The sequence below is a fragment of the Zonotrichia albicollis genome, chromosome 1 (assembly GCF_047830755.1).
Source record: "Zonotrichia albicollis isolate bZonAlb1 chromosome 1, bZonAlb1.hap1, whole genome shotgun sequence".
Classification (NCBI taxonomy): Eukaryota; Metazoa; Chordata; class Aves; order Passeriformes; family Passerellidae; genus Zonotrichia; species Zonotrichia albicollis.
This window is the reverse complement of record NC_133819.1, coordinates 48,019,554-48,035,622: the sequence shown is the minus strand read 5'-3', so window position 1 is coordinate 48,035,622 and position 16,069 is coordinate 48,019,554. Positions and strand designations below refer to the sequence as shown.

The 16,069-nt window shown below is 38.5% G+C and overlaps 1 protein-coding gene across 5 annotated transcripts in view; it reads left to right on the top strand.

Annotated features, from left to right (window-relative positions):
- Nucleotides 1–16,069, top strand: part of ELMO1 (engulfment and cell motility 1) — a 301,543-nt gene that overhangs the window by 100,397 nt on the left and 185,077 nt on the right. For all 5 annotated transcript variants that reach the window (XM_074540487.1, XM_074540461.1, XM_074540470.1 and 2 more), the window contains 3 exons: nucleotides 4,711–4,810; nucleotides 11,468–11,619; nucleotides 12,496–12,574. In XM_074540487.1, the coding sequence (XP_074396588.1) occupies nucleotides 4,711–4,810; nucleotides 11,468–11,619; nucleotides 12,496–12,574 (331 nt within the window). The remainder of the gene's footprint in view (nucleotides 1–4,710; nucleotides 4,811–11,467; nucleotides 11,620–12,495; nucleotides 12,575–16,069) is intronic.

Genomic DNA, 16,069 nt, shown 5'->3' with positions numbered 1-16,069 from the left:
TGTCGAAGCAGTGAAGAGGAGCCATAGCAATATAAAGTTCACACTGTGCTGGCAAAGCATCCTGCTACATCATCAGTCTTCGTTTTAGACTTAGTTAGATTCTGGCCCCCATGGCTTTTCCAGAGAGAGCTCTTGTCTTCTGATGATTAGATATATTCTGTTCCCCTGTTTAAATTTATTCATGGCCATTTATCCTTGACAGCTCCAATTTAAAAAGCTGTTCTTACTCTTTGATGTTGACCTCAGTGATGTCAGGCCTTTCAGCTGCCCAGTATTGGGCTGTGAGCCCAGATAAGGGACTTAGTTAACCACTCCTGCATTTAGTAGTAGGCTGCTACTCTCCTGTTACCTCCTGTCCAATTAAATTGTTTCTTTGCTGCTTTCCCTTGCAGAATTAGAGCTCAGCTTTGGTTCTGTTTTGCCCATGAAAGTGGTTTGTGTAAAGGTGTGCATTCTTTGGCTTCTAGTCCCGGTGGGCTGGTGGCTCTGTTTCTGGTTTCAACAGAGAAGCAGCAATTAATTTCCAGATTCCACTACACAAAGGTACTTTTCATATAAAACATGAGCTTGGTAAAAGCTTGTATTCCCTTGTTTGTCACCTGATGACAGTTGAGCCTGGCTAATTATTTTGATTTACATAATCATTTGAGCAGCCAAGTATTTTTCCTTCCATAACAGTGATAAAATGTCCTTTTTGTTATGTGTGTAAAACATGGACTGAGATTTTTTAAATTTCTTTTTAAAAAACATCTAGAGGATTAAGGTGAGAGATTGCCATTAATTTATTTTTATAATCCAAGTAGCTCTAGGCATCTTTCAAAATAAGCACACAGGATAATAAAATGGTTTAGCCTGTAGAAATGATACTAGGAAGGCATGTGAGAGACAGGTGTGGTAATCAGGATCACAGGCACATTCCTATCATTTTTATTTTCAGTAAAGAAAAACTGATATCAGAATGTGTGGAATGGTTTGGGTTTGGTTTTTTTCCTTCACAGTTTCCTAAGGTAAGAATACAGAGAATTCTTAGGAATTTAAATTAACAGGTTTGACCTGGCATTTCTCTAAAGCCTAGAGATGCAGAAAGCCACTGTTGCCCTCATCTTCAGGCAGGTTTGTCAGAGAGGTTGTGGACCCACAGGCTGTATTAGAGCATGGCCATCCACTGGAATGGCTCATGCTGGGACAGCTGATGGCATTGCAAACCTCAGCTTTCTGCTGCCCAGCAGGCTTTTGCCAGGACCTGCTGTGGGTGCTGCATGGCCAGCTCTCACAATGGGGGTTAGAAGAGGAGAGTCAGCAAAGAACAATGAAATTTCATCTCTTGTCCCAGTGTAAGGCATCCAAGAGCCAGAGCAGCATTCGGGAGGGCTTGTAGAAGTAGCTTGCCTGAGAGCAAAGGTTATTAAGATGTCAGCATTAATGAGATATGAAATTGCAATTACACAGTGCATCTTTCTGATCATTTTTCCCCTCTTGCTGCATTAAAAAGCATCTTCATTAGGAATTGTCCTCAAACTATTAAGTAATTTAGCCAGAGCAGCAAGAGTTTGATAGTTACACAACTGTTGTGCATTAGTTAGGGATTATTCTAAAATTATTTTATGAAGAAAGAGGCCCCATTATTTTTTGGACTTTTTGTATGATCAAAACCCTTACAGAGGCCTTGAGTTAAACAGCTCCTACCTTTTTTTTTTTTTAAAGATTGCTAATTTTATAAACCAGCTTTGATTACCTTGAAATTTCTAGCCTCTGTCTGCTGCTCTTAATAGTGAGTGTGTGTGTTTGGAAGCTAATTACTTGGAAGTCTATTTCTACCTATCCGCTTGTGTTTAACCACTTAACAATGAATCAACGCCCTTCCCCTCCTCCTGCAGATGCTTTAATCCTTATCTTGCCCTAGTTACCCTGCAGATTGCTTTCATCTTTAGCTGTGCTGCTCCTAATGCTTATCCCTTAAGCCTGGCTTTTGACTTTTGCAATGGCACTTGGTGTATCCATGCGTGGGCAGGTGCATGTGTACAGCCATATATTTTAGAAGGACACAGTGTCTATGTGTGGTGCTGCATAATAATAGAGCTGAAGTATTTCTTGCTGCTTGATTAGTCCCAGTGTTGCACTTCTTCTGTCATTAATTATTTGAAGCAGAGTCACCGGAGTGACATCTGATGAGGTGTCTGAACATCTTAAGTTGAAAAGTGCTTTCACCTTCTGGATCCCAAATGGTTGTATTGCTGTCAGTTCTGCTAAAACTAGGTTTGTACATTCAAACCAGAATTGTCAGCTCCATTAGCCCAGTTTATTCCCCAGAGCTGTGGAAGAGCATGGATTAATCAGTATTAATCTGGTAGGATTGATCAATAGTTTTAATGAAAAGACTTAATGAGACTGGTGAATCCAGGTTAGTTTGATCCCTTTACACTCCAGCCACTGCTGTTCTGAAGATGAATATCCATGCCCAAGTTTAATGCAGTTTAAGTAAGCCCTCCAAACTTTACCTTTTCTTGATGGGGATTAGTTTTCATGCACTATTTGTTTATTGAAAAGCATTCATATACTAAATACAGGTTAACTGACAAAATTTTAAAACAATTGATGAGAAAATTTATCTTTGCCAAATATGTGCTTAGTTTAACACTGGGAGAGATTTTTATCTACTTTTCAACCTATATGGCCTACCTTTTTAATTAAATATTTGAAACTTATTTCATTTAAATTAATAATAATAATAATATTAATATTTATAATATTAGTATTCCCTGTATTAGTAGAAGTATTGTGTCATGAAAATGCATTAGGATTTGCTACAAGCTTTTAGAAGAAAGCCTTTCCTGGGGTTGCTGTTTTATTTGTGGGTTCATAAATAACTATATTATGCAAAAGGAATTAATTGGGGAATGTGACAGGACCAGAGCTGATTAAATTTCCTTCAGAGTCTTATTGTCATCCTAATATTAAATCCTTGGTTATTTGGAATGCTAATGGTGACATTTTAAATCTAATGTGCTTCTTAAATGATTTGCAATATTAAAGAAACCCCAAACAAACAAACCAGCTACGACAAGTAAAAAAGGCAACAGAGCATCCTCTGCCCCTCAAAGCTAAACTCAGAACTTCTAGACCATTTTTTTTTCTGAAGAAAGTATTCCCTGCCAAGATTTTTAGAGACATAATTTTTCTTGTTTGCTCTTTGGTGTAGGTTTTCCATTTTGTTCTAAGTAATCAGAGCCACTGTGCATACCTGTATTTACTGAAGGGAAAGGTGTTTTGGTGTTTTTTGGGCTTTACTCACAAAATGTCAGGAATGGCAGGGGTATTTTTGGTGGAGGGAATCTCAGAAATTTTGACAGAATGTCCTTTCTTAAATGAAGAGGCCATTAAAGGCTGCATCTTGTCATCAGATATCCCTAAGTGGCTGATTAAACCAAATCCAGCTACAGGAATTGCTTCATTGAAGCTGATTTGTCTGCCTTATTCCTCTGTACTGCTGTAAATGTCTTCCATCTGAGTGGATGTTCACTTTTTTGTGTTGGGTTCATGCAGGACGGTCGGATAAACCACAGATCAAAGAACACCAATTAATTACATTGATTAACTATGGCTCTAATATTGGATTCAGGCTTCCAACATGCTAAGTTTTGCAGTTCCAATCTGATAGAGGGTTGTTTTTTTAAATTCTATCTTTTTATTAGGAGTAAGCTGCTATATTAAAATCACTGGGACTATTCATGCTGTTTGATTGTATAGTTTTGCTTTTTAATAGTTTACTGGCAGAGTACCTTGCAGGCAGTTTGACATGCCCTGGAAGGTAATTCCCTTTCACGATCTCTGCACTGCTGTTTGTACTGAGTAGTTACTTCATGGAAGGGCTTCACTGAAATCCTTGTGGCTGCTGACTGTTTGGTGCCCTGACTATGTATAGAAATGAAGCTAATCTTTAAAAGTAGTGGTTTAACATGAAAAGTTCCCAGGCATCTAGGCATATTATCCCTGATGAGTTTAAACTCGTTTTGAATTTACTTGAGTTCATTCAAAGATGTGTTGAATTTCAAATTTACAGGTGTAAAATGCAGGGCAGTGGCCTGCAAATCCTAAATAATTTAAACTGCACACTTTGCAATTTGGTTGCTCATAGATAGAGTAAAAGGGATGCATCTCCAGATTTAAAGAAAGAAATCAAGGCATTAACTGTTAGAAAACTGTTCAAGATATATAATCTCTTCTGGTGCATTTTTAAAATATATTTGCTTCATGGTAAGAGAAGGAATAAACAATGCTGTAACTTCCCACCAATTTGCTTGATGCAGAGGTACCAAAATGTGACACCTCTACGTGGCCTTCAATTAGGAGGATTTCATAAGTGCCAAGGAAAAAGTTCACGTCTTTCCTCTGTTAGATCTAAATCTCTGAATTTATGAGAGAAGTTTAATTTGGAATGATTTTTTTTTTTTTTTGAGCATTGCATGCAGTGTTCTCCTAGGGATTACCTCTTCTCTTACAACTGCTTTCCTCCAGTAGACTATTCTTGTTACCCATGCTAAATTTTGTAGGAGACTACCTATAGCACGGCCTCTCTTGCTCTTCTGCTACCTCTTAGTCCATAATTGGCTTCATTTTCCTGCCTTTCTGAAAGCTTCCTGCTGCTTTATTCCCTCGGTCGTTGCCCTGCTGCATTACTGGTAAATGTGTCATGACTCCTGTCTCTTGCAGCTTTGGAGATATGTTGTCCTTTACACTGACTGCATTTGTTGAGCTGATGGATCATGGGATTGTATCGTGGGATACATTCTCTGTGGCATTCATTAAAAAGGTAAATTTGGAATCAATGCTATTGTTCTATATCAGTTTAAATATTTGAGGTGAGTTGTGATTTGGGTTTGTTTCTTTTTTTCCTTCTTTGTATTTTTCCCCAGGTACATTATTTAGGTCGTTGGCCAAAAAAAGGTACATGAAAATGGGATTAAAGTGCTGTTTCAAATTATAAATGTTTGTACTGCAGAATCTGGTTCAACTTCTGGGGAAATCAGTTGGAGTGAATCGGAATCAACACAGTATTAGGCTTGCTATATGATAAATTGCTTATTCAATAAAATAGTGACCTCCCTGTGCAGATAAAAATACAGTTAAAGCAAAAAATTAGTATTTTGATACAATGTAAAGTAAAATGAGTAATGCCATATTTCTAGGAAAAACAGCCTAGCACTGAAAAGTTCCCTCTGGGGCATTGGAAGAAGAGAAATGAGTTAGTTTACAATTTGAAATTAGGATGATATCTGAGTTAATCAAGCTGAACTTTGCCCCTCTGAATCTTGCAGTTGAGGTATGTGGTTTTAAAAAAGATCTGTTCACGATTTGCAATATAACTTTCTTTACTTACATGTCAGAGATGCACAAAGGCAGCAGAAACATGGTAATACTCTTTAGGTACAGACATTTACAAGACTTCAGAAAAAGTTTTTTTTTACTGATTCAACACTTTTCATTTACTGGGGAAGAAAAACCCCAAAACCACATAATTCTTCTTAACAAAGAATTTTTAAACCTGATTGAATTTATCATAACCCAAAGTGTTTTTGAACAGGTTCAAAAGATATCAGTTTCTGCACTAAAATAATATCAGAAGCAGTAATTAAATGAATATAACCTGTGGCAAAGAAACCTTCATTTTAGTAGAGTGTGTCAGAGCAAGGGCTTTAAATTTTGTTAAAACATTGCTACCATCAAAGGAAAGCAGAAATTTGCTTTTGTTGCCGACGGTGAAAGAAGGATCAACTAGGAAAAGAAGCATTAGATACTTTAGATACTAAACCTCAGTTTTGGTCATAAGAAAAATAATAGTGTAACTGATCTGAGTTTTGGTCTGGTTTTTAAATTTCTTTTCCAATTTCACAGTCCAGGTATTTTGTGATGACAATTGTTGTTACCTTCTAATGGCAAAGAAAATTCTACAACTGCTTTTAACTCACTCTAGGAGACACAAAGTCCAGAATGCCTTGCTTTCTGGGGGACCCTACAATGGAGCATATGAAGAAACTTGGCTAAAGTTAGTTTAGAGCATTTTGTTATTGGCTCAAAACAAATGTCTTTGTCCAACTTTTGTCCTGCGGACTGTATTGTAACGATAGAAGAAATTGTTTTGTTCCCCTTGTTAATGGCTCATCTCTTCTGTCAAGCACTTCTATAGGTTTCCCTAGATAATGACCCAATTAAAAAAAAAAGACAACAAAAACAAAACAAACAAAAGCATTTCCACAAAGTACCTATATAAACCAAAACTGGCAGATAAAACTGGAAGTGAAGCTTTGAGCAAGAAAGGGACCAAGGAGAATGATAGGAGAATGTGGTGAGTCTAATGCTGGCCAAACGCCAGTGCACCTACTAGAATTATTTACTCATTTTCTGCTGTGAGATAAGAATTAGGAGGAAAACAAAGCAGACTTGAAGCTTTAAAGGGCATGAAGAAAACTTTATTAACAGAACTAAAAGAAAGAATAAGAAGAATCAGAATAAATCCTTCAGAACACTTCTCCTCCCCTCACACCCTCTCTTCTTTCCCACTGACAGTGTAAAGAGACAAAATCTGGGACTTTCAGTCAGTTTGCCACCTCTAGAATAGTCTTCCTTCAGTTCTCTTAGGGAGAGGAGTCTCTCTTGCTATGCTGCAGAGACTTCTCCACAAGAAACAGTTCTCCTGTGGCTTCAATGTCACAGCAAATCAGCCACCTGGGAAAGGGAAATCTGTTTGCAGACTGAAAGTCCCTCCCATGCTTTACAGCTTTCCCACAGCTGCTTTCATGGGCCATGACAACTTATGGGGTGCTGTTTTAAGGATGAGCTGTTCTAGCATGAAAGCAAACGTTCTCTTAATCCATCTCTGGGAAACAGAGGTTTTCTTCTTCTCCTCCTGGGGCAAGGTTTCTCATCTCTTTCATTTCACTCTGTTCAGACTTCTCATTAGATCACAGAGAGAAGAGAAACAGAGGGACAGAGAATGACAGAGGTTGAGGAAAGAGACTCAGGAGTGTTCTGATCTGCATGCAGTTGGAACCCAGAAAGGCAGAGCCCTCAAAGGCGCAGTGTGGGCATAGGACAAACTTAGCAGAGCACCTTTGGACCGTGTCTCATCTCTGTGGCAGCAATCTGTAACTTCATCCTCACTAGCTTCTCTGATGTTGGCTTTTGACAGGCCACTTGAGGTCCTTGATGGGCTTGCTCAAGTGACTGACGGGATGGATAAGGGAGTGGATAAGTTTCTGCTGAGGGGAAACTTGCAATCAAGTGCTTCTGCCTTTTGAAGCTGTCCTTCATGCTAAATGAAGGCTAAACTTGAATGGCGTTGAATTAGTCTGATTTTTTTCTGGAGAGTTTTTAAACTTAAAAATATAGAAGCCAAAGGATACCCCAAGGGGAACCCCTGACTGTTTCTAATGAATAGATGCTTGGTGTTGGATGCAGAATCTTTCCCATCCTTTGGGTACCTAAAGACTGCTATTCCAAGTGCATCAAGATGGTTGCTTTCAAGGAGTGCTTTGTTCCCCATTTTAAGGGAAAGTAGCATCATTAGGAAAAGCTTCCTTATGATATGCAAAGTTCTCTCAAGACCTTTTTCTTGCTTATGATGATATATAGCTCATTTCCAGATTCCATAGCTGCCTAAAGGATTTGGATTCCAAATTCTTAGAAAAAGTCGCGATGATTGGTTATCAAAATTGTCCTGGTTCTGGCCAGGACAGGGTTAAATTTTGCAGTATCCAGAAGTGGGCATGGCTAGGACACAGAGGTTATTCTATACCACCTCAAATAATTGTCTGGGGACAGGGGAAGTGGTTCCTTCTGGGTCAGGGTAGCATGGCAGTGGATCAGGTATTCCCGCTTTCCACGTTGTGAGCATTCACGGGTGAAGTGTTCATCTCTCTCGTGCCCTCTGTTATTGGTAGTATTGCTGTTACTGTTCTTTTTCTTGTTTCATTGCTGTTTCCAGTAAATTGTTCTTATCTCAACCCTGATGTTTACCTCAGTGTCTCCAATTCTCCTCAGGACTGCCACAGGAAGCACAGGGGAGTGAGCGAGTGACGCATTGTTTGGGGTGTTCAATGGGGGCACTAAACAGGGAAATACCATTCCTAAACCATGACAAAAATGCACTACACAAATTTGGTACATCCATCTTTAGTTCCTACAAGAGAAGTAATGAAGTTTGTAGTATTGTTTAAGATATTTTAAAAAAAATCTTTAAAAATTACTTACACAATTGCTGATTTGTAAGTGTATGATGCAGAACCTTAGTGTTGACAAATTGTTTACTCTACCTTCTAAAATATATTGTGCAGAAAACAGGGTGGAAGCCAGAGAAGTATTTCGGTATGTCACAACTGTCAGTTGTTTTTTCTGTAAAGTGAAGCTCTAGTTCCTTACTTTAAAATTATATGCACCATTTAAAATTTTACTATGCACTAGATCTTAACAGAGACCACAACTTGGACAGATTTTTCTGTACATTTTTGAGAACAGGATAGTGCAGGCAAATAACTAATGAACATGCATAATGAAAATCAGATCTGTTTCTTTCACTGTTTTTCCCCTATGTGTTCTTTTTCTGGTGCAGCTTTTAAATAGTAGCAGTAATAATAATAATAGTAATAGTAATAATAATAAGTAGTAGTAGTACTACTATATAACAACTTTTTGTTTAACTTTTGAATTCTCTCTTTTGCCTTAAGTGATGCTGAACCAGGAGGAGAACTCAGATGATGTAGTTCAGTTTGCTATAGGTTTTTCATCTGCTCTCAGTTTACATATTTAACTCCTATTTCAAAGGAGCATGAATGTGTAAATTCACGGTTTGATTTCCAATTTCCCTTGAAATTGAAAGGAAGTTAAGCAACCAGACTCTTCTTTTGTATGTGGCTATGTATGCAGATTTCAAGGTTACAGGTATTTTGCTGAAGAAATAATATTATCCTTAATGACACACACCCACGTGACAGGTTTTCACATAGAAGTGCAACGCAATCAAGTTGCTTCTTTCTGAAAAAGATGTAGTATTTTGCTGAGCTTGCATTATTTTAATAATTGGAATTTTTGATAAATGAATGCAGGATGGATTATTTTTGGATGTTGAAAGCCCTCTCTCTGTGTGGTGCTTAATAAACAGAAAACAGAAAGTAGCACAAATTTGAACTCCTTTTGATTCCTGTTTCTTCTCAAGAAGGCCCTCTTTTTTCTTTTTTTTTTTTTTTTTTCCACACCCAGAACTTTAAGTGTGGGACTAGAATTTTGATCAAATGCAGTTTTGTTCTCCCTGGAACTTACATGACTTATTTTTCAAGGTAGACAAGCCTATTATTTCTGGCCAGACTTCATGCTTCAGCAAGGTGGTTATGAATACACACAGCTTGACATGCAAGTTACCCAGCAGATGTTTTGCATCTATATTCAGTGTGATACATCTTTTTAAACACACAAGACAACTTTATACCTTGTGTTTGTGTTGATGATTAAAAGATGTTATGGTCCAGGGCCAGGAGAATAAATGAGGCTAAGGCAGCCTTTCCCAGATGAAGGTTCCAGTTATCTATACTGTTACATTTCTGCAGGTCCCTGGTGTGAAAATGTTATATCCCAGTGAAGCATTAACTGCCACCCGAAGGAGCTGCTGCACCAAGAATAATTCATAAATGTCAGGGCTCCTAAAGAGGTGACAGAAATCTGGCAATTTTGGACACAGTCTGGACACATGGTTTTCCTCCTGCGCAAGCAATCCGTGGATGCCTGAAAACTGAGGCATGCAGGGGCACTTGGTTTACTGCAGAGTTGCTGTGTGCATACAGACATGGCAGCTCTGGCTGCAATGCATCAAAACACATCTGGATTGCCACCAACAGAGGTGGGATAGCACAGTGCTTTGGACACACAGATTGCTGCTCTATAAAGCACACTGTGCTATGTATACTATTGTAAATATTATTTGGCTCAGGACTTGCTGGGAGAAGATACTGAGAGTCCAAAATAGAAAAAGGCTAATCGAGTTCCTCTCTCCTCCTGTTTTCTATGCATTTGTGGCTTGGTTATTTACAGAAAGTAAAGTAAATGTATATTCTCTGAATTGAGTTTCATTTGGTGTAGGATGTTCCTGCTGTGGTAATGCAAACCAAGTAGTAGAGCAAACAGCAAAAAGCAAAAGTGCTACATTAGATTAGAAAAAGAAAAATCGGTCCCTCTTTCTTTCTTGTCTCCAGCCAAAGTTGGGTGTTTTGCTCCTTCAGTACTACTTAAGATGTCACAAGTGCAGAACAATACCATTGTCCATGTGTCAACATTTTAATGTGAGTTTTACAGGCAGCTGGACAGCTTTTCTAAGCATAGGGCAGGCCTTTGTTCCCCTAAAAGGAAACAATTCTTAGGTCTCAGCAAGCATCCAGAATTTGAAACAATAGTTATGATTACAGTAGTGGCTTATAGCAGGAATACTGAAGAGATGTGTGAAATTTTCTGGGAGGAACATATCAGACTCGAGACAGGGCCACTGCAGTCTGTTGCTTTGCTGCAGAGAGCAAGTAACTGTGGTCACAGTACACTTCAGTCTGTACTTTCTTGGGTGCCTTTCATTTTGACTGTGCTGGTGTTGGAGTACTTGAGGAAAACCCCTGCAGTTCTCACTTTCAGCATCAGCAGAAGGCAGGTTTCTTCCCAGGAAGTATTTGGGTTGGGCAGCATGCTGGAGAACGTGTGTTGCCACATCTTACTGCACAGCTGTGTTGACTCTGCAGATGAGTGTGCAGCTTGTCATTGCCACACTGCAAAATAGCAGAGGTCAAACTTGGTTTTAATTAATGTGCTATTCACTTGTGGCAACTTGCAGTAAAAGGGAAGGTTATTAATGAAAAGCTGGACTCTAGACAGGGTTATGGAACCAGTTGTCCTGATCGTCAACAGAGTTTTAATTGGTAACCTGGAAAGAGTTTTCAGCATTATTGGTAACACCAAGCAGAAGAAAAAGGCATGTTTTTTCTAGATTGTGTTTTTCCAGAGAGCTAGATTAAAAGTTTCTCTTTTGAAACATTTGCCTTAAGCCTAGATATTTTTAGCCTGTACATTTTTTTTCTGGAGAAAATGAGAACTAATTGCCTTGTTTTTTCCAAAATTTTCCACACAAAAAATAGAATTGTTGAATTTTTTAATGCTGATTTTTCATGTTTGTAATGTAATGATGAAGCATACGTTTCAGTCTTGTGAATATTGATAATAACCTTTGGTGACTTGTGCCAGCTGTAGACCCTGTGCCACCGAGTTCTTTGATGGTATATGCTGTGCCTGGTTGATCATTTTCAGGTATTCATTGATAACTGGCATGTGGACAAGACTGCCTTTTATCTAATGCCTTTCTGAACCACACTGACTGTTTTCTTTCTAACCTTTCCCTGTTTTCCTGACAAGATGCAAATTCTCTGAATGATTGTGTTTGCAGATAGCAAGCTACGTGAACAAATTTGCCTCGGACATCTCTATCTTGCAACGGTCACTGGCAATCCTGGAATCGATGGTGCTCAATAGCCATGACCTGTACCAGAAGGTAGCACAGGAGATCACAATTGGGCAGCTGATCCCACATCTGCAGGGGTGAGTGGCTTTGACTACCACATGATATGGTGGATATTTTTTTCCCCTTAAAATAGCACAACATTTGGAGAAAAACCAGTAGTATAAAGACCAGCAACCTCCTTTATGATTCCTGCCTCCACTACAAGTGACTGCATAACTGATAACAATATTTCTGGAGTTGCCTGGTCATTAGGTTTTAGGGCTTTTTTGATTTTGTTTTGTTTGTTTTTCTATAAGCTACCTATGTAGTTGGAAGTGAGGAATGAGGAGAAGAGCGCCCTGTGGTAATGAAATGCTTAATTAGCATACAGATGGGTTGTTTTATTTGCCAGACTTTGGGAAGTGTGTAAGACAAAAATTACTCAACTTTTGCTGAATGTATATTTGAAAAGGAAAGGGCTTTTCCTTAAATAGTAACGTGAAATGCTTAAATGGGTGGAAACTGCCTCTTTTGTAGCATAGAGTAACCTACTGTGCATAGTTATGTTTGTCTCCCACCTGGGACATTTTCAATGCACCTGAAAAGCTTTAATACCAGCAGGTTCATTTCCAAAAGCCTTTAGGGAAGATTCCTCTTCCTATCTCCTGCTGTTGTGCACCTGACAGAAACTGGTTATGAGACTCTTGCTGTGATCAGTGGAGGGTCAATGGCAGTTCAAGGAGTTGTTCATTCCACCTTTTTTGAATTCTGAGTCTCTCTTCAGGACATCTTCTCTCTCTCAATAATAAAGAAAGCCAGGTCATGACCAACCTTGGTCACCTAACTTACATGGTTAACCTGAAGTGCAAACAGCTCCTCCACTTCTACCTGCTGAAATGCAGCTGGAAAATCAATTTCTACAGCTCAGATGCATTTGTGTTCTTCTCTCACGTCTACAACATTGTTCCAAACAGGACAGACCAAGAAATCCAGACATACACAATTGCAGTAATAAATGCACTCTTCCTTAAAGCACCGGATGACAAGAGGCAGGTGAGTTGATGGAGTTGTGTACCTATGCATCTTTGAGAGAAAAAGTGTTTCATATATTCCTACCTGAAGTTGTCCCATCACACTTTTCCTGCACTTAATTCAAACTGAAGCTTGTTCTGTTTTTTCATGCTGGGATATAATTCATTTTCATGGAACTACCTCCATCTTGCACCAGTATTAGGAGGGATTAAGCATTCTTCCATGCTTTTGTAGTTCCCTGTGACCTCATATGAACCATATTGACTGTGGCTGACTGTAGTATTTATTGTACTGAGCTCTTTGCCAGCACAGCTTGTAAACCCAGGCTGTTTTTTTGGTAGAATGTTTTCCCCCCAGATTTTTTATTAAGAAGTGTGTTTCTTTTGAAAACAAAAATATCTTGCCATGTAAGCATTTCGTGACTTTTATAGTGTGCTATTTTAGAGCCAGATATCAGGAAATATTTCAAGATTGCTACTTGATGTTAAATGGGGATGGAATGTGAAGCGTTATGAAATAGCAGAGTTTTATCCATGTTTATGAAGTTACTAGCCTGTGTCAAAACAGATTTGGGCATTTATTTGTTTAACATTTCTGTCACCAGGAACAGTGATGATAATTCTTGTGGTGACATACTGTTACAGTCCAGAACAAGTTCACTGAGAGTTGCTGATCAGTTCTGACAAGGGCTTTCCTTAGATTTATTTACATTTTTAAATGCTGGTGACTGTTTAAACAAACATCAAAGCCCTAATGAGGGTTTTTCAGGGGGGTTTGGTTGGTATTTTTTGGGTTTTGTTTCTTGTTCTTAAAAATATTTTTAACATTGAAAACAGGGAAAAGTAAACCCATGGTTTAATTAGGAAAAAAAAGGCTCTTCCACCCCTCACCCCCTCTTTTTCCTTCTTCCTCGAATACGGGCAAGAAGGCACCTATAAACTAAAAATTAGAATAAAAACTTTTCTTTCAGTTTTGGCATAAATTTATAATAGATCCTTGCAAGAAACCAAAATATTTTGCTTTTTGCATTTGTGAATAGTTGCCGCTGTGTTTCTGCGAGAAGTATGCCTTGTCATATTTGAAGTGGAGGAACAGTGTCAGATGTAGATAAGATTTTAGTATTAATCAGTGGCCATGTGTTCCTGGAATGACAGTAACAGAGTGTATTGCCAGCAAGCAAAACTGTATCTTGCCAGCAGTGCAACCACCTAGTGGGGCTGGCAGTGAGCCAGACAGACTTCACCTGTAGTACCTGCTGCTGTGACACAAAACTGTTAGTCACGGAGTTTATGATCATCAGGAGATAATGATCTGCTTTGGCTTTGAAGGATAATAGCTCTGACACTTGCAGAAATTTTTCCTCCGCCTTTAATAACCCAGAATGTGCAGTCAGAATGTGTTCGGTTTCTCTTTATGGCTGTCTTGTGGTTAATTAGTAAACCATACAATAGAGAAGGTAGGTGTCCCTTGCCTTCCAAATAGCATTAACAGATGGCTCCTACTGAACTCTGTCTTTCTAAGACAATGAACCGAGGTGATGAAATCTCATGCAGTTATCTGGTGATGGGCACTCAAAAGTTAATGTTCAGCACTCACTACTTAATATTGTTAGAAATGAGAAGCTGCACCAAAACTCATATGACTCTGGGAACTTTGGCACCCTCTCTGCTGCTGACTTACAGGCATGATGTGGATGGCTGCTCTGCAATTAAGGAAGGGATTTAAATTGGCACTGCTGTCTGAATTCTTTCCCCTCACTTTTTCCCTGTCTCTCTGTTTCTGTAATGTAAAACCCAAGTCCAAGATTTTTCTTTTTAATGAGGACTCCCTGGTTGCTTTGCTTCTTCTGCCCCTGTCAAGGACCAAATCATCTAGAGAAACCTAGGTTCTTAATAAAAAAAAGAAAATAAAAAAGTCTATTGGGAAAGAGCTGAGAGTTTGAGCATTGAAATGATACTATGAATGTTTGAAACACTTCTTTGGCAGTTGTCTGTATTTTTTGCAGAGACGTTGCTATGGGGAATGAGATGGCAAATTTGGTCAGATAATTCTTGTTCTCATCAGCTAGGACAGCACTTATATTAGAAGAGGCAGCCTATTAGCTGCTAATATAGCCTTTTTGGATACAAAGTTAATTTTGATGCAATAATTGGTTTTTTGAATGCTTGTTGCTTCAATCAGTTTTAGTCCAGTGACAAAAAACCCAGTATCTCAATAACAGCTTTTTAAATGGTAGCTATAAGAAAGAAGTAACAATTTGATAATCTTCTAAAAAGTAATTAGAAGAGTTTCCTTTTTATAATTTTCTTGGCATTGAATGCAGAAATACCATCCTGTATTCCGTACCTGTTAATCTTTTGACAGTGGGTACATAGTTTGACAAAAATCCAGCCAGTCTGTTCCAAGCAACGTTGAAGTATATCATGTGCCTGGCACTCCCCCTACAGCTCAGCTGCACATTTCTGGAAGAGATGGAACCATCTATATCACCCATTCCTTTGCTCCTTTGCTATTATGTGCAATTGAAACTTGAGCAGCCAGAAAAGGCTCAAAACCTGAAGCTGAGTTTCTCTTGTCTTTGGTCCCTTGTTCCTTCTTTATCACTGCCATGTTCTGTTGCAGCATCCTTTATGTGGTACAAGGAAAAGAGCTCAACATCTCTAACTGCCTCCTATCTCACAATAAGAATGATTTTCTTTTTCTGAGCAAGTTCTCACCTAACACTTGCTTTATTTACACTGTTTCTGCAGGTGTGTTTTAGTCATCCATCCTTTGTATGTTTAATGTTACAGTCTCAGTTTTTATGTCTTATAGGGGATTTTTTTAATATATAAAAGTGACTAGTGTTTATTCTACATTAGTCTCCAGCTCTCACAAAGTTCAGCAGGAATGCACTGCATGTGCAAGCATACACACACACAAACACACATACTCACATTTCTGTACTGATGGAAAAGCTCATGGAACTTAAAAATAGGGCATGCTCTTGTAGGTATGGTTAAGATTAGACTCTTATGCTTGGTAAGTGTAAAATATTCCTTCCTATGCATTGTAGGACAGTTTGCAGCAGGGACAGTTGGGACCAGCTTCTTGAACATTAAAGAAAAATCATATTCACCTTGACAGTGTTTTCAGACAGGTCTAGAAAGACAAGTTAATTTAAAACAAGAATGGACCAATGTCGACATTGCTACTAAAATACAGGGGAGAATTATTATTTGTTATAATGAAACAGTACTGAGTTGTAGGCTGATTTATTGAATGGAAGTTAGAGCACTTGATTTTAAAACAGCTGAAATATCAAAGTAAATAATAATTTTATTTGACATCTTGTTTTAAAGTCCTGGCTGGCTTCCAGTCCATGCTTCCTTCTGTATTGTTTATTGGGGAAGGTTGTGCTTGAACAAGCATGTAAATACTCTCTTGAACCCACAGAGGTATTTTCTGAAGTCTTTCACTGTGGATTTTGGATCACCAAAGCCCTCAGCTTGTGATGTACTTTTAACTATCATGGTC